At 45.6% G+C, this 18,994-nt stretch overlaps 1 protein-coding gene across 4 annotated transcripts; it reads right to left on the minus strand.

The window, feature by feature from the left end:
• Window positions 1-1,376: 1,376 nt before the first annotated feature.
• PFDN4 (prefoldin subunit 4) lies at window positions 1,377-9,539 on the minus strand. 4 transcript variants are annotated; one of them, XM_081148287.1, is made up of 4 exons: window positions 9,294-9,539; window positions 4,793-4,900; window positions 3,863-4,003; window positions 1,377-1,566 (listed from the first exon to the last, which is right to left on the minus strand). In XM_081148287.1, the coding sequence occupies exons 1-4, from the start codon at window positions 9,315-9,317 to the stop codon at window positions 1,435-1,437; spliced, it is 405 nt and encodes a 134-aa protein (XP_081004413.1). In that variant the 5' UTR covers window positions 9,318-9,539; the 3' UTR covers window positions 1,377-1,434. The 4 variants fall into 4 exon arrangements, with proteins under 4 accessions (XP_081004413.1, XP_081004414.1, XP_081004415.1 ...); XM_081148288.1 differs by lacking the exon at window positions 9,294-9,539 and adding an exon at window positions 9,026-9,144; XM_081148289.1 differs by lacking the exon at window positions 9,294-9,539 and adding an exon at window positions 8,774-8,868.
• Between the last annotated feature and the right edge of the window lie 9,455 nt (window positions 9,540-18,994).

The following is an 18,994-nucleotide window of genomic DNA, read 5'->3' on the forward strand; positions in this document are numbered from 1 at the left end:
AACCCCAGCTGGATTTTGGAAAAGGGGTCAGGGGACCAGTCTCCCAGCTCTATCATTGCAGGGATGCTGCAGGCTGTGTCCCTCCACAAATGAAGGCAGCCCTTCCCTGGGTTCCAGAGTGAAGGGGGTGGTGCTCCCTTCCAGGGCCTCTGGGGGCACAGAACCCTCCACTTCTGTCATCTTGGCCAAAGGTTTCTGAAATTATCCTAATTTAAGTGTGTTATCCATTTCCTGCTACAATCTGACTATCTTCCCAGTCTCACTCCTCTAACTGAACACTAACCAAATGCATGCAAGAAAAATATCCTTTCACGAGTTACTTTCTAGAATTTGAATATCACTATTTGTGAACATTCTGCAGCAATTTAAAAGTTGCCTGTGTGTCATGAAGAATTTCGGAATTTTATCTTTAAGCCTGAACTGTTTCTAAACATTTAATCAAAAAATACAATATGCAATGCTTAGCCTTAAAGGTTAAAAAATGACATTTCCTCTTAAGATTATGTATATTTAATCCTAGAAATATCCTCATTTTTGTATTATGATCCTTCCATTGGTATTTTGACATATCAGTGCCATCTGCTGGGAAGTTAATATACCACTAGGTCTTGCAAATCCCAAAATATATGTCCTTTGGGGGCTGTAGGGGATAAATGTACTCTTTATTTAAGAAAAAAGCCTTATTTTTAAACACACAGCTGCTTAACTTCTACATCATTATCAATATAAACCCCAATTAATTACAAAGCACCAAAACAGTCTGAAACATAATTTTAAAAACACACTAAACATTCCTATTGATACATCTCTCAGGTTCTAGAATATTCTTCTGTTGTTCTGCTCTGTTTGTATGAAGCTCAACAAGTCTCAGCATTAGCTGGCTCTTTTCCAAAGATCTATGACACTTATATGTAAGAGATAAGTGAAATATATATGTTTAGATAATAATATATATTGCATGTATTTAAATAAAATATATACATATTTTTCCGTATGACAAGTTTCAGGTGTGAAATGAGTAGACAGGTCTAAGGTTAGATCTTTCTGGAGTCCTTTCGCCATCTCTAAAAAGCAACTGAAATAGATACATATAAACAACATAACAGGACTGTTAAATTTTCAGATAAAAATTGCAACAGATATTCTAAATGATAATCTAGAAACAAAAAAGATTGCTTAACTGATTTTAATAACGTGACATAAAACCCCTACACTTGATAGAATCGTTATGCAAAATACATAGATGAATACTGTCTTCTTTTAAAAATATAAAATAAATAAGCAAGACATGTGAAAATAGGCAAGTTTCCATTAAATAAATGAAAAATTTTTGAAAAAAGAAAGTTTTGCTTTCCATATCATTTGAAAAAGAAAAATTATCATTTAAACAATATTCAAGTTTATTAAACAAATTTTAAAAGTATTATAAAATGTTTAGCTTTCATCAGCTTCAAGGTTTATGTTGCTCCCAAACTTTGCATATAGCTGAACTTTCAAATCTGCTAACACCCGCTGAATGGATGCCACTCTGGATTCTAAGGTGTCAATTTCTTCTTGCAAATTTTTCTGGAAAAAAATTGTTTGAGTTAATTTATCACCTGGATGGTTTCCGAGCCCTGTGCTAAGAGACTACTCGGGAAGACTGTCCAGCCGAGACCTTTCTGACTGGGACCGGCAGCTGCAGGCCTGATAATCAGGTCTCAACCCAAAGTCCGTATGCGCACTTTTCACTCACAGCCTACATTTGCTTCTAGATAAGTCAAGCTTGTTTTCTCAGTTTGGGCGGATTTAAAAAACATAATAGAGACAAGAAAATTAATTTCTAAATTATCATATCCTAGTAAACGAAGAACCAAACATGGTCACTTCTGGGAAACAGCGTATCACAGGCATGGCTTCTGCCACAGCCTCTTCCAACTGCCCAGAAAAGGAACTGAAACCAAAGGAAAGGAAAAGCATTCCTGCTGCCACCAATAACTAATAACAACTCAGTCAAAATCTAGCAGAAATGTTCACTAACTACAAGGCCTTTCCATGGAGACCAAGCACTCCGTGCAGGCAGGGGCCAGGCATGTCCCTCAGTACATGGTAGAACCCGATAGAGTGCGCACTCAATACTTCTGGGATGAAGGAATGAAGGAATTGTAAAATAAAGGTTCAATACCTACAGGTGTGGTGGGGGTGAGGTTGGGAGGAAGGGATGTTCACAATAGTGACAAACATTTATCTTGAAATACTTCCAAGAAGAGTATTTTAGAATGATTAAAAAGAAAACCAAAATTGTAAAGTTTTGCTTTCAAAAGAAAGGTTTATGCATAAGAGGAGACATACAATGTTTCTGTCTGGAAAGAGCTAGAGAGTTCTTTGGGAGGTATATTACATGTGGGTTTAATTCATGAAAAGTTTTGCCATCACGACACTTATTTATTCATTTATTTATTTTTAATTGATTTTAGGGAGAGAAGGAGAGAGAGAGAGAGAAAGAGAGAAACATCAATTGGCTGCCTCTTGCAGGCGCCCTGACCGGGAATGGTCCCCGCAAGCTGGGTGCAGATTCTGACCAGGAATCAAACCCACAACCTTTTGGTGTCCAGGATGATGCTCCAACCAACTGAACCACACCAGCCAAGGATCTTTCATGACATTTAAAGAAGAGAGACAAACATTTTAAGTAATATTCAAGCTAATTAAGCAACTTCCAAAAGAATCATAAAATAGTTAACTGCCATCAGCTTCTCATAGTGTGACTGCCCCTCTCACACATGGTTGGAGGACCCATGAATTGGAAACTTATTTCACACAATGTTTCAAATGCATCAGTGAATCTGCACTCTGATCCTGTAATTATACTTCACCGATTATTTCCTTTAAAGAATTTCCTAGCCCTGGCCGTTGTTGCTCAATGGTTAGAGTGTCAGCCTGTGCACCAAAGGGTTGCGGGTTCAAAGGGTCTTGGGTTCAATTCGCAGTCAAAGGCACATACCTGGGTTTCAGGTTCAATCCCCAGCCCCAGTTGGGAGATGTTCAGGAAGCAACCAATTGATGTGTCTCTCTCGCATTGATGTTTCTCTCTCCCCTCTTCCCTCCCTCCCTCCCACTCTCTAAAAATCAATGAAAAAAATATCCTCAGGTGAGGGTTAAGTGAAAAGAGAGAGAGAGAGAGAGAGAGAATTTTCCTAAATGTGAGCAAAGATTAAAGTATAAAAATGCTCACTAGAGAATCACTTCAGGAAAATACTGAAAGCAAGTGTGACATTAGGAGGACGGTGCGCTGAATCAATGCCCACCCACGATATTAAAGTCATCAAAAATTATGTTCTTAACATGTGTGCCTGACCCAGAGAAGGCTCCCAGGGAGTAGCTGCTGGATAAACATTAAACAGAAGAAGAAAATACTACTAGGGAGTTAACTGACCAAAATGTGAAGCAAAAGTACAGAGAAAGAGGAGAGCATAAAAGACAGACGTGGGAATGTTCATCATGGATGACGGTCTCTGGGTTGTGGGATTACGGGTGGTTTTTCTTTTCTGCTTTATTATACTCTGTACTTCCTAAATACTTCTAGTTTAGAGCACAGGCTCTGGAGTCACAGGATCATTCCCTCTGTCACTGAATAGGCCCCATAACCTCTATATCCTCGATTCTTCAACTCTCACTGGGACTAACAGTACCTGTCTCATAGAGTTGTTAGGATTAAATAAAATCACACTTGCAAAACATTCAGGGCATATGTGGGGCACTGTGAGATCCATGAAATATTAGGCAGCACCCATTACTTCCCCTACTCCTAAATGTTCTTTATAATGATACCAATGCCAATTTAAGAGTTAGGCTTCATCCCCAGGGAAAGACTTCATTATACCTTTGCTTCTTCTAACATTTCTTGTGTTTCTTCTTGAGAATGACTAATGAAAACATCACCGATTTGATAAGGTATCATTAAGCAGTCTTCATCTGCAAGCATGATGTCCTCGCAAGCATCTTCTAAGTTTTGGAGTTGTTTCTGCAAATGCAAAAGGGAACAGCAATGAAAGATGTATTCAAAATTCCCTGATAGAGGCCAAAAGACCATCTTAATTTGGGGACACCGACTCTTGGAGGGACCCTTTCACAAAGGTATTACCACACTAAAATGAAACTTTCTTACATTTTTAGTTGACTTCACAAGGAAGCGCTTACAAGGTAACTACCACACTGATCTCTAGATATTTCCAGATTGCTCCAAGCATGCTGTGGTGGACAGCGGGGATCCGTGGCCACTCAACACGTCTCCTGCTTTAAGTTTCTCACTTTGTGAGTTCTGCCTTCTGGTGGGAGAATTAACCAAAAGCAAAAACGAAATCTCCACTTCTCAGCCATGCTTGATGATAGGATGAAAGCAAATAAAAACTTAAATCCCATCAATCAATGCACCTGAACAGGAGAGTTGAATGAACAGAGGCTGGGCAGAAGGCCTCCAGTTTATAGGGGCAGCCATAGTGGCAACCCAGTGTCCTAGGTCTAAGGGGCAGCTTCCTCTTCGTGGAGGAAACAGCTGGCCATGGAGACAACAGTTCTGTCCCCTGCCACGTTCTCTGGGACCTGCTCCTGGAACCTCAGCCTAGAGTCCTACCCCTCAACAATCTCTAAGTTATCTTGCATCCCTTAAACAAGGTCTTTCTTTTTAAACGAGGGGGTTCTGTCATCTGCAAGAGTCTGGAAAGAGAGAAGCACAAGTTGCTGAATTCAGTGTTTAAGAGCTACGGCATGAAGAACATTTACTTTCCTTCAATAAGATACATATCTTCAATACCTTTTTTACATCTATTTCTTCCTTCAGCTCTGTGATCCTACTCGTATTCCGTGCAAATTTGTTAATCTTTTGTTGGTCTTCAAAAGTAACATTGACATCTTCTGCAGCCTGAAAAAAATTGAATACCAGACTCTCCTTAATTCTCCCTCACTTGATTATATTTAGAGGAAAGCCGTAACTAGTTTTAACAAAGACAGCCAATAACTGATGGTTCACAATGACCACACTCTCCCCTCCACCAGGCCTCTCACAGCCAATAACATAAGGTAGGTACACTCTGATTTCTCCAGAGGGTGAAAAGTACCCAGTCGTCTCCAGCAATATGGAGCTCAGTGGTCAGAACATGAAGGCAGACACCTAGAACTTAGCCTCCCGTCTCAGGCTCTCATCAGCCCATAAACAGTTTCACAGGCATCAGACCCATCATCAAAGACCCAGATGATATCTTGAAAAAAAAATCCTTTACATCACAATATATATAGCTTTGAATATTCAACCTTGCACATAATTCTTATGAACATGGACCTTGGTAAAGGTCCACACTGGCCTGCAACACAGAAACCAAAAGCAAGTCCTTACACAGATACCTGGCGGTCAAGTCACTTTGCTTCACGAGAACTCCAATTCCCTAAGCAAACAGGGCACAGAGAATTCTAGAGTCCTGCTTGCTGCAGTCAAATACTGAGCCCCTGAAAATCTGAATACATATTTACAGATGCATTTGTCATCATGAGGCGCACACAGGGCAACCATATGAGCACCTAGGACAGGGCTTCCCATATATTCAACTGGGGCTCAATGCAGGGCTTCTGATTTTTGAACCCGAGTCACCCTAGACCACACTCACATGCACAGGTTTCTGAAAAATTGTAGAGAACTGGACCCTGGTTTTCACCTTTCCACAGCAGGCGTTTCCTGTTGTAGCCCCACCCAACAGCCTCCTGCACACAGTTGGGCCCTGGAGTTCATTTCCTTAATGGTGGTTTTTTCATTGGGGTCAGGGGCTAAAGTTGGTGTGGGAGGCAAATCGGCACTGGGTGAACTGCATGCCACCCTTTCTGTTTGCAGCAGGAAGGGAGGAGTCTGTCCCTTCTCTAACAGCAGTGGCGTCTGTTTGCATCTCACTGATCTAGAACATTCCTACATTGCTTAAAGCTTCATTCTGGCAGGGAGGGGGCCCGTGGACATTGAGAGGTCCACCACCCCCTAAAACTGTATGCAAAATGGCACGTATGGATGTGCATGCGTCTGGAAGGGTCTTCATAGACTTCATCAAGATTCTTAAAGGGATCCACGCCCCCAAAGTCAGGAACTCCTGCTTTAAGAGCCAGATGTAGTTACTACCACTCACGAAGCTACAAGAATTCAAGGAAGAAGGAGTTATTGTGTAGTGAGGCAGCAGAGTGGTAGAAATAAGAATGGGTTCAAACCCAAGTGAGCAGGAACTATGGCAAATCATCCAATTCTTTGGAGCCAGCTTAGGTTTGTCATCCGTAAAATGCGGAAGCTATTCCTACATCAGAGGGGTGATAAGATGAGCACTTAGCAGAAGACCTGGGAATGGAGACACCTTTCATTAAGTGACAGCTCAGTGGTTTATTTCCTGAGTAATGTTTACCAAAAATCATTACAAAGGAATAACAGACCCAGATCTACAAGAAAATTCTACTTGGCTTCAGAGAAGCAGAACTGCTGAAGATTCAAGGTGAAAATTAAAACTCCCTGGACCCCAAACGTGCCCTTTTCTTAAGAATCAGTATCATATGGGATTATGGGAGAAAACTGAACCACAGTCAGTCACGCCCCACGTGGAGTTTGGGCATTACCAGTAGAACCTCAACTGACAACTGGGTCTGATTGTCCTGAAAAACTGGGAGAAGGAAATTGTGGCCAATTTCAGTCTATTTTTGTTGTTTAAAGGTATCTACCAAGTCTATGATGTAAAATTATGCTTTGTATTTTTAATCACCTTTCGTGCATACATTCATTTAATAACTATTTAGTAAGTGTCTCCTTTGTGCCAAGCACAGTGAAAGGCGGGCGGCAATCCTACCCTCATGAATACTGGCAGGCTTCCGTTCCCGTGGAGATGGGCAAGAAACAAGGCTTCCTAATAGGTGGTGATATATGTGGGGGTGAAAGGGGTTGAAAGTGTTGGCGGGGCTGGGGAGTGACCCGGGGTTTCTTTAAACAGGAAGGTCAAAGATGGCTTCTTTGAGGGAACATGAACAGTTTCAGACTGCAGTCTCCCACATGGCCCCCAATCAGGTCTTAGAAAGCAAAGCTTTGGAGATGGGGGAGGGGGGCTGGGGCGTGACACTGAGTCAACCCATCCGAAGAGTCAGGACGCATTGGGAGGTAATGTGCTACAACCATGAAGTACTACAGATTGAAACAATCTTTGTGAAAATCAAAGGGCTGTCCCAGCGATACTCCACTCTCAGTGACCAGCACGCCCAGATGTTTCTCCTAGAGGGGCAGAGGGAAAGTGTACATGCACCTAATCTATCAGAAATTGTTCACAGCACCTGGCCTGCGTGGCTCAGCAGTTGAGAGCATGGACCCAGAAGATCAGGATTCGATTCCCCGTCAGGGCACATTCCCGGGTTTCAGGCTCTATCCCCAGTCGGGGGCGTGCAGGAGGCAGCTGATCAATGACTCTCTCATCATTGATGTTTCTCTCTTTCCCTCTCCCTTCCTCTCTCTGAAACCTATAAAGATATATATATATTTAAAACTGTTCACAGCCACGGAAACATCTAGGAGAGGCCGTCGCATCCATCACGCTGGTCTTATTAAAATAAAAAGAAACCCCTCTGTTTTCCTGCCATCACAGCTCAAGCCCTCCTCCGCGGACTCTGCCATCCTGACTTCCCTCTGTCCAAGGGGCTCGGGTCTGTGCAGGAGAAGCTCCCTCTGCAGGACGCCTGGCTCCCCTCCAGCTTCCCTCCCTCCTTCCTAATCTAACGGATCACACCTTCTCTGATCACAAAGCAGCCTTCGCTTCACGAGCACCTTTCTCCCACAGTTCTCATGTCCTACAGGAGCTGGGAACTGTAGTTCTCTGTGCGCCCAGTCGGTTAAGGCCTGTCTCCCCCCGAGCCTAGTGCCACCTCCGCCCATAAAGCTGCGACTGTGCCACGCGACATGCTCAATGAATGAATGACAGTTTGCTGAATGAATGAAAGGAAAAATCACTGGTGGTCACAAATCTGGCAGAGCCCGGGGTTCGAATCGCTCTCCTCCTGCCTCCGCAATGTTGCTTCACCGCTTTCGGCCTCCACACCCGTCCAACGGGGCTGAGCCACAACCAGCGCCTTCCATGGAGCTGGGGGGCCCCTAACAAGAGGACCCCAGGTAAACCCAACACGGAGGTAAAGTGAACCGCAGCGTCTCGCTCGCCGGAAGGGCCGCGGCCTGAGCCTCGCCGGGGTGCTCAGGGAGGATTTGTGGGTGACAGGCCAACAGAGGGGGAACTCGTCCTGGTTGGCCCGGGGGGGTCCCCAATTTAGCGCGCACACGCACTGCACACCCCTCGGTCTGCGGCTCACAAGGATAGAGGGCCACCCGGCACCTACTCTACAGAGCAGGGGAGCGAAAGGCGGCCCGAGGCCCTGGAGGCGAGGTGCCCCCCCCCCTCCCGCGCGCACGCGGACCTCGCCGTGCAAACCCCTCCGCGGGGCCCCGGGGCCGGGAAGCCCAAGGCCCAGCTGCGCGCCACGGCGCCTGCGCCGACCTAACCCCGGGCGTCGCCTCCGAGCGCCGGCTTCCTCGGCCGCGGAGGGAGCGCGAAGCCAGCGCCTCCCCGGGAGCGCGGGGCTCGCCGCGCCGGCCGCGCCCCCCGCCCCTCCCCGCTTGTTTCTCCCGTCTGAGCACCGGGGTAGGCTTACTGGGTGACGGACCCTAGATGGGGGGTCCGTTTGCTTGGAAGGGCAAAGGGGGTGCTTCGGGGAAACAAATAAAGTGAAAGAATAACTAAACCTGCGCGCGGCCCCAGCTCCGCTTCCCACGAGCCGCCGAGTCACCGCCAGCGCCCCGGGGCCGCGCCCAGCGTCCCACCTGCGCGACCGCGGCGCCGAGCCCCTGCGCGCGGGGAGGGCCGAGAGTGGCCGCAGGGCCCCAGGGGCGGGGGCACCGGCTCCGGGCGCGGGCGCCCACGCGGGCAGGGTCCTGTCCGCGCCCGCAGCCCGGAGCCTCGGGGGACGACCCCACCCCCCGGCTCAGCTCCCTCACCTGCCAAGAGCAGCACGGCGCCACCCGGGCGGGCCCCTGCGCGACACAGGCGACAGCCCGGGGGAGCGCCCAGCGCCTAGGCCGGTGGGCCCTCGGCTCCCCACGCCCCGGGCCGCGCCTGGGCCGCGGGACCCCCGCCGCTCCGCGGGGCCGCCCTCAGGGCCCCGGGGGGCTCGGCTCCGGGCCCCACGCCGGGCCCCGCTCGCCCGGCCCCCGGCGGCCCAGCGCGCCCGCCGCCCGACCCCCGCCCCGCGAGCGCCCCGCTCACCGCCTTCTTCATGGTGGCCGCCATCTTGGGACTGGACCACGGCGCGCGGCGGGGGGCGGCGCCCTCGCGCTCCGGCCCCGCTCACCCCTGCGGGCCCGCAACTCCCGCAAAACGCAACAGCGTCTCCAAGCGCCCTGCTGTTGGTCTCCGACCGGGGATTGCGAACGTCTAGGAGTCAGGGCGGAGAGGGAGCCCGGGAGGACTTGGTACAGGCCAATTAAAGGGGCGGGCACCGCCCTGTGAGCCGACGGAAACGGGGGGTGTGGCGAACGGCTGCAGTTCCAGCGGCCGGCCGCGGGGGGCGCGGCGGGGCCGGGGCCGGGGCCGGGGCGGGGCCTCGAGGGGACGGACGGGAAATTCTTTTCCATCAGTCCCCCGATGTACCTGGAGAAACTGACCTTCCTTAAAAAGGCTAAGAACGAAAGACCTTGACAATAGGGTGTGATGTTAACGTGCCCCGATAATTCAGACGGTATAAAGGAGGAAGAACTCTCATTAATTAGCTTCTTCAACATCACTATTAGCCAATTACTGTATATCCTGACACTTGTGCCTTCCAATTCTTTTGGGGGGCGGGGGCGGTCTCAGAATCCCTATCTGGACCAGCAAAAGAAAGAAACCTGGGGTACAAATAAAAACAATTGGAGGCTGCTGGTCAGGGAGGAAACTCGCCAACAACCACTTGAAAATGCTTACCCTCCACCTGGCGGGGGGCGAAGTCACACATTCCCTTACACCAGGTTGGACGCTGGCCTCCCAATGCCTGGATCCAAGATATGGGTTTTGTTTTTTTGTTTTTCTGACCCACATAGTATTTTTCTTTAATTGAATCAACATATGAAAGTTAGATTTCATTCGACAATATAAGAACAATATTTGTTTTGCTTGAGCTTGTAAAATCAGAGCCCCGGTGACCTTGATCCTATATATTTGGGACAGCAGCCGCTGGTGCTGATCAGGCGTGGCCCATTTAGCTAACTCGGCCTCTCCAGGGCCCCACAGACTCCCACCTGCCTCACCCTGAGCTTACCTATCAGGCCCTCCAGGTGTATGAACTTGTCACCCCAGACTTCTGTTCTAATGCATCTAAATGAGGGGTTTGGGTTGTGCATTTGTTTGTTTGAAATCTTTATGCTAGATGTTACTGCGAAAAAACAGATGAATTAGACAAGGTGCTTGGTACCAAGGACCTTACTGTTGGTGCACATGTATCACCACAACTCATAGCACCTGCAGCTGCAGCCAAGGGACAACTGAAGAGGGTCCCCGGGGGGCAGAGCTGTGTCCCACTGGAGTCAAGGGCAGTGGGACTACAGCATGGAAAAAAATAAGACAAATTTCCTTGTCTTAATGCAGCTTACATTCTAGTGATGGGAGACAGACCATAATCAAAGCCTCGAAGTGAATTATACAGTATGTTAGATGGTGAATGTTATCACTATGCTATTAGTAACTATAACAAGAACACAAACAATAGCAATAGAAGACTATGGGGCTACCAGCGTGAAAACTCTGAGGAAGATGCAAGGAATCGTATGGTAAGTATGTTGATTGGAAAATTGAGGGGAACAAAAACCCTATCTGACTTGACGTGTCAGGTACAAGATTATCCAGACTCATCCCAGCTTAATTTAGATTCTGTCACAAAGCAATAATGAGCCCGCATGATTTCATAGCCATGCCTGCCTGAGTTCCCTCCAAAACCTGCAACATTTGCACCAGACTCCCGGTTCTAAGACTGCAGGGGTGCCTGCAGGGGGCGCCCCAGGACCGTGGTAGTGTTCCCCAGACCCTAGCCTAAGGCCACCTGGATCATCTGCCAAAATATCAACACAAAGATTATTTTCTTAATTATTTAAATTTAAAAAGTCTGTTTTAAAGATGCAGACTAAACATATTTTCGAAGGAGATTTAAAATCTCACATAAAGGGGAAAAAGTTTCACTAGCTACAGGAACAGATCTTAAGGGATTTAAATAAATCTCCAATCCCTCCCAGATGAAATTGTTTCAGCTGCGATTTGATCAAACAATGGACGGTAACAGGGCCAGGTGTGCCCCTGAGTGAGTGCGTCCTCACGGTTTTCCTGGCACCTCTCATTTACTCAACCCCAGTCCCAGCCCCAGAGGGAGGGAAGGGAACCTTAATACCAAATAAAGATAGATGATCATGGTGTATTTAAAGAAATGGAAGAAAATAGCAGAAAAGGAAGAGAAAGGCGAGAGATGAAGCTGGGGAAAAGCTGCTTCTCCTCCCCTGCCTCCCCCTGAGAAGGTGGGGGTGTGGAGAGCACATCCCCAGGCCTGCAGGGACTGTGCTCCATCTCACGGGCCGCATCCAGACGGCACGGCTCCTCACCTCCAGCCAATAGCTCCCACGAGGAAATGGGGACCCAGTACCATTAGAAATTTCCTTTTCCTAGACCCACTCACCTGGATTTTTTTGTTAAGTCTTGTGATTTTGAAAACATTCATATTCATTTTCAAATAAATCCTACACCTACTAGGTATACCAACTACATGGAGAGCGCAGGTCACCCGCCAATCTGTGACGGCTAATAAACCTCCCCAGGTGCACATCTTCTGGAATGTTCTTATGACCACATTTCTCATTCCTAAATGGGGGGGATCCCCCAGGTTTTCTAAAGTAAACCTGTGCAAATCGGGGACTCTAAGTGATGCAAATCAGGGACCTTGTTACTGAAAGATGTCCTCCTGAGCCTAGCTACTCTCACCTGTACTTCCTTCCTTCCTCTTTCATTCCATGATCACCAGAATTTCCTCTGTGCCCCTTCAAGAGTTGGTCCATCCTTGAAAGCTTTCCTTGGTTAACTTCTTCCATCTTTAAATTCTGCCCTTGTTCCACAGTTGGCACTTGTCTAAGCTACTTTCTCTCTCTGATAGTTCTTTGGAGTCTTATTGTGCTGGGTAATAATAGAAAACAGTGTCAGTTTGTATTTGGCTCAACGATTTTGTACATGGTTTTTATCATGGTCCTGTTTGAAATTCTCCACTGTCTTCCCATTGCACGTGGGTATAACTTGGATTCCTTACCAAAGCCTAGCCTCCCTCTCTGACCTGACTTTGTACCCTCTTTCCCCACACTCACTATGCTCCAGCTTCTCGGCCTCCATTCCTTGGATGCTGCCTGCTCCTTTCTGCCCCAGGGCCTTTGCACTTGCTCGTTTTGCAGCCCTTGATGTCCTTTCTCCTGTTATTTTCTTGGATAAATTCCACTCATCCTCAACACTCATCCTGTATGCCGCCCCATCAAGAAAGCTTTCCTTAAACACATGCACGACCCAGAAACACAGCATCCCCCCTTTTAACATCTTGAAGCCCTCCTAGCACATTTACTTTTGAACTCTGTCTCCTCGGTTATACTGGGAGCACCAACAGAAACACGCCTGTTTCATCATCTCAGTAATCGCAGCACCAATAGGAAGGTAGATGCTTGACAAATATTAGCTAAGGAATAAATAAATGCATGAATGAATGAGCGACTGTGTACTTAGGGATTAACACAGTAACATATCATACAATGTAGCTGTTGATGAATTCACTCAGTAACTGTGCAAAGGTCCATAGGTCATTTCCATTCACCTTTTTTTTTTTTTTTTTGGCTAGCTCTGGTGCTACATGCCCACAGAAATTGTGATCGTGTGGACTCACTGCCGGAACAGCCCTTCCTTCTTTCGCCGGGTGGCGCTGTGACTCCAGACTCTGACATTTTATTTCTCTCTGCAACCCCTCAGGAATTGTCAACGTTTTGTCTACACTCTGCAAAGCAAGATCACACAAAATCAAAGAGACCTCTCGGTCTTTGGACCAAAACGTCACCACCTTTTGCTAATTTGAAGTCTTATTACCTTAATGTTTACCTGGCAAAAGGCAAAGCATTTTCGAGAGCCTTCAATGTATGCATTGATTTTAGGTCTTTATAAAATAGGTCACTAACTCACCTGTTTATCTCAAGGTACATGCTTATAGCAATTTTGATATTGAGGGTGAGTCAGAACTTGTTATAAGGAACAGTTGAAGCATATCTTTGAATCAAAATATACATTTCCTAGTGTGATTCATTCAACAGGGATTTACTCAGAACCTGGTCTGCACCTAGCACCGAGCCAGGGGGCCTCTCCCGCAGATGCTGCTCCTGAAAGGACCAGTGAAGTGGGCGTCTTATGTATTTGTGCTCACCTGATACCGCTTGAATGCTTTTCTCTATATCTGGGGGAATTTCCAGGTTGTGGGTGTTACCTTTCCATTCTAGAAGGAAATTCTGGAATGGAATTTCCTGGCATCCTTTAAGCTAGGAGGCAGGCCTGCGGCGCTAGGTCCAGCCAATTGGATTCACCAGGGGGACACTTTGACCTAAGGGCACAGAGAGGGAGGTGGCAGGTGCTGGAGGCACCGGTGATGGGGGCAGCCTGGCAGAGGGAGCTTGAGTTCCCTGCAGCAGCCAGCAGAGAGGTCCTCAGGGGAGGCCCTGGCCTCAGGGACTCGGGGCCAGAGGTGCTGAGATCCTAGCCCGGAGCAGGCTCCCAAGGTCATCTCAGTGTCATCCCTAGATGTTTGCCTCTCCTGCGGGTCACCCAGCCCTCACTAAGGAAGCATCTGTGCACATTCCAACCCCCATTTCCAAATCCTGCTGCTGCTGAGCCTAGCTCCAGGGAGTTAGGTTGTTTGACACACAAAGCCCTATAGAGATGTTATTTTTAAAGAAAAGTTATTCCTGTGTCACTATTAATTCAGCCAATACGACCAGGAACATAACCAGAGGTGAAATTCTATCTGAACAAAACAAATGCCCCTTACTACGTTGCCATGGCATATATAAAACTATGGACACTGAGCGTGTTTTCAATGCTGTTTATTTCCTAAATCACATACTCAGGTAACCTGTAGGTGGCATCCAGGTCAAACTGACACTGCCCTTAATGACAAGGGTGTATCAAAACCACAAGAAGCCAACAACACCCCAAAACCAGCGCAAAACACCACCAGGTAAGCATCAGCGAGCAGGGGGGCACAGTGAGTGCAAGGCACAGTCACCGGCAGAGAGGAGTGGCCTTGGCATTCCAGCCCCTACCGGCTGCTGCAAGGCCTCGAGAGGCACCCGGCCCATCTCTGTAAAGACCCCGGGTTGGGTTTTGGTGACGAGCAAAGGATGCGGTGGAAGGTGCCGTGGACGCATGGTGCCATCCCTGCTGCTCCTGAGCTTCCTCTGAGCAGGACCCCTCGCAGGCCCGAGGCGGGAGGGGGACAGGGCAGCCCCTGGCCTCGCCCTGGCACCAGGAGACGGGGGTGCGCAGAAAGCTTTAGAAGGCAGCTTCGTGCAGGAGTAAACAGTTTTCTTGTTTTAAGACTAATTCTCTTTCTGGCCACCTATTCTGAGAAAATAGGTGTAAAGCCAGAACTGGCCTGTTTAATATGAGTGCTTATTGAAGGGGTGTCGATAAAGGCGGAGCATTTGCACTGCCCTCAGTGCTCAGAGGCCGGGGTGTGACCCCGAGATGCTCTCAGTTAACATCACAGTGCCAGTTCGGAGGCGTGACGTGAGAAAAGACGCTGAAAAACAGCTCGGATGCAAAATTAGGATGTGGATTTTGTTTTTAAAAAACATCTCTATACATACATATAGAGAGATATACTTAGAAAAACACAGGAACAAAATGTATAAAAATGTTGACATATACCAGCGATTTTATATCCAGGTGTCAGGAAGTAAAGGTGACTTTTTACTTCCATCTTTATAGTTTCTACATGTTTTGAAAGTGAACATGGGTTAATTTTTTATTCATGTAGAAATGAATGTTAACTGACATGTAGATACGCAAGATGTAATGACAAGAGATAGGCCACGCTACGAAGCGGACACATTGTGATTCTAAATAGAATTTTTAAATCAACCAATAGACTATATAGGAAGAAATCTACAAAAGCATTCTTAGTGGTTGTCGCTGGGGGGTGACATGAAATGCAATTTTTTTTTCTTATCTGTACTTTCTCACATTCCCTTTAATGATTATGCATTAGTTTACTGATATTTGGAAAATTTCTTCTTCCAGACATGACTATGCTATTACCCTTCTTGGTGAAGAGAAAGTTCAGTAATTCTCACACTCTGCCAATCATAGGAGCTCACCCACCAGAAGCAAAGGGCTTAAATCTAAATAGTTTCCCAAAATCAATGTCCTAAGTCTCAGAGAAGAAATAAAAAGCTCCCTGAGATACTAAACAGTGATCTACAGTTTTTAAAAATTTCTGTAAGTTAAATATTTAATGTGCTGAGCACGCATCTCATAAAACATGGTTGCTATGAGAAATTGCATTGATTTACTTAATCTGAAAGTGGGTATTATAATTTCTATAACACCCACCTAACCTGTAACTAAATATATGTACTTTTAAATAAGTAATACAATATTACAGAGATGTAGAGATGTGGATATAGATTAGATAGATGATAGATGATGATGATAGATGATGATGATAGATGATAGATGATGATAGATAATAGATGAAAGATAGATGATAGATATAGATAGATGATAGATAGATAGATGATAGATAGATAGATAGATAGATAGATAGATAGATAGATAGATAGATAGATGATAGATAGATAGATAGATGATAGATGATAGATAGATAGATAGATAGATAGATAGATAGATAGATAGATAGATGATAGATGATAGATAGATAGATAGATAGATGATGATAGATGATAGATAGATAGATAGATGATAGATAGATAGATAGATAGATAGATAGATAGATAGATAGATAGATAGATGATAGATAGATGATAGATAGATAGATAGATAGATAGATAGATAGATAGATAGATGATAGATAGATCCCCTTGTTTGTAAGAAAGTGTTTTTCCAATACCCTGCTCAGAATAGAGGGTTCCCCTGGCAGATTCAAATCCCAATGCAAAACAAAGCCTGATTCTTCAAAACACCAAGGTGAAGGGTGAGCTGCTCCTGAGGGTGTGCGTGAAAATTAAAGCAGCTCATTCAAGGGTTTTTCTTTTGTCTTTTTTAAGTTAGAGCGAAGTCAGAGAAGCAACAGTGCTGAGCTGGGAATAGAATAAGCTGGAGTGAATTCTGAGCCTGTGAAGACTGGCAGAAGAAAGGCTGGGACTACAACATCAGCACCGGGTAAGGACCTCAGACTGAGGAAGGGGTGGGATCGTGCCCGTGAAGTCAGTTTGCGGAGGAAGCAATGTGTACTTTATTATTCAGACAAAAGGGATGAATGGAAGGTTTGCAGGAAGAGGGTTTGGCAAAGTAAACCCTTGATCTTGGGAAAGATCAAGCACCAGCCCCAACTAATTGTCCTGGATTGGGGCATGGGGGCAGGTGCCACCATGGGAGGGGGCTCAGGTGCAGTCAGGACCACCATTCCTGACCCAGGTGTTCTCAGCCAAGGACTGCCTGCACCTGCCCTGCCATGGACAGCACTGCGGACAGCACAGGAGTTCGTGTTTCCTCTCTCCGGGTTATGTGAATTACTCTTACCATATTCTTATCTGTTAGGACTTTCACTTTAGCTTATGTCGTGATGGGTTCAAGTTAATGATTAAAGCCTTGGGGCTCCTGCTCTGAAGATCTAAATTCTAAAGGAGCCACCTTCTGCTGTGAATGCCACTAAGCAGGTCTATTTAAAATGTAAGACAAGAAAAACATTGAATCCTGAGGTACAATTTTTTTAAATTTATCTTTATTGTTGAAAGTATTACAAATGTCCCCTTTTCCCCCCATTGATCCCCTCCACCCTGTACCCCTCGCCCCAGGCCTTCACCCCACTATTGTCTGTGTCCATAGGTTATGCATATATGCATATAAGTTCTTATGCTAATCTCTCCCCACCGATCCACCCCCGCCTTCCCTCTGAGATCCCTCAGTCTGTTCCATGCTTCTATGTCTCTGGATCTATTTTGTTCATTGGTTTATTTTGTTCATTAGATTCCACATATGAGTGAGATCATGTGATATTTATCTTTCTCTGCCTGGCTTATTTGCTTAGCATAATACTCTCCAGGTCCCACCATGCTGTCTCAAAGGGTAAGGGATCCTTCGTTTTTACAGCTGCATAGTATTCCATGGTGTAAATGTCTGAGAAGATGCTTGATATGATTTCAGTCTTCTTGAACTTGTAGAGACTTGTTTTGTGTCCTAACATGTGGTCTATCTTTGAGAATGTCCCATGTGCGCTTGAGGAGAATGCCTATTCTGCAGCTTTAGGATGAAATATTCTGTAAATGTCAATTAAATCCATCTAATCTAGTGGGTCATAGAGAGTCACTGTTTCCTTGTTGATTTTTTTGTCTGGAAGATCCCAGTAAAGCCAGTGGGGTGTTAAAGTCCCTTCTATGACTGTATTGCTGTTGATCTCTCCTCTAAGGTCCTCTAGAAGTTTTTAAATTTTTTTTTCCAGCCTGTGTTAGTCTTTTGTTCTGAGGTGGGTCTCGACAGCATATATACGGGTCTTGTTCTCTTATCCATTCAGCTAGCCTATGTCTTTTGATTGGGTCATTTAATCCATTTATATTTAAGGTTATTATTAAAAGATACTTATCTATTGTCATTTTAATTCTTTATGCCTATGTTTCCCATTCTATTTCTACTTCTAATTACGGCAGTCCCTTTAGCATTTCCTGCAATGCTGGTTTGGTGGTGGTAAACTCCTTTAGCATTTTTTGTCTGGGAAGCTCTTTATTTCACCATCTAGTTTGAATGATAGCCTTGCTGGATAGAGTAGCCTTGGTTTCAGACCCTAGTTTTGCATTACCTTGAATACATCATGCCATTCCCTTCTGCCTGTAGAGTTTCTGATGAGAAGTCAGCTGACAGCCTTATGGGAGCTCCTTTGTAGGTAACAGATTGCTTTTCTCTTGCTGCCTTTAATATTCTCTCTTTGTCTTGGAATTTGGTATTTTAATTATGATGTGTCTGGGCATGGGCCTCTTTGGATTCTTCTTGCTTGGGACTCTCTGTGCCTCCTTAATCTGTGTGACTTGTTCCTTCACCAGGTTAGGGAAGTTTTCTGCCATTATTTCTTCAAACAGGTTCTCTAACACTTGCTCACTTTTGACCTCTTCTGTTACTCCTATGATGCGAATATTGTTACATTTCATGTTGTCCCACAACTCCCTTAGACTGTCCTTCTGTTTTTTAATTGGTTTTTCTTTTTGGTTCTCTGGTTGAGTTATTTTTTTCTACCCTGTCTTTTAACATAATGATCTAATCCTCAGCTTCCCCTAATCTGCTCTTCATTCCTTCTAATATTTTTTTATTGCTACTATGTCATTCTTAATTTCCTTCATAGTTTCTATATCTTTTTTCATGCTGTTGAGTATCTTTATGATCAGTATTCTGAACCCTGTATTTCATAGATTTATTTTCATTTTGTTTAGCTCTTTTTCTGGAGGATTCTCTTGTTCTTTCATTTGGAGCTTGTTTTTTGTTCTTTTGTGGTTTTTTTTTTTTTTTTTTTTTTTGGTCTCCCCATTTTGGCTGCCTGTTTGGATTTGTTTCTATGTATTAGGTAGATCTACTAGGACTCCCAGTCTTTTGGATGGTCTCTGGTGCAGACCAATGTCAGATGCTGTTTATGGCTGGCCCTGAGTACCCTGTTTGAAGTTTTCTACAATCCACAGCTTGTGGTTTCTTCTGCTAGAGCTGGGTGT

Source organism: Miniopterus schreibersii (assembly GCF_964146895.1).
Source record: "Miniopterus schreibersii genome assembly, chromosome: 10".
NCBI lineage: Eukaryota > Metazoa > Chordata > Mammalia > Chiroptera > Miniopteridae > Miniopterus > Miniopterus schreibersii.

Bases quoted from the DNA above. Each gene is read 5' to 3' on its own strand.
- PFDN4 (XM_081148286.1), bottom strand. From the start codon at position 7,392: ATGTGCCCTGACGGGGAATCGAATCCTGATCTTCTGGGTCCATGCTCT. The intron at 4,004-4,792 runs GTATTGAAGATA...TTGCATTTGCAG, and splicing joins AAGAAATAGATGTAAAAAAG to AAACAACTCCAAAACTTAGA. The intron at 1,567-3,862 runs GTATAATGAAGT...ATTTTTTTCCAG, and splicing joins AAATGTTAGAAGAAGCAAAG to AAAAATTTGCAAGAAGAAAT.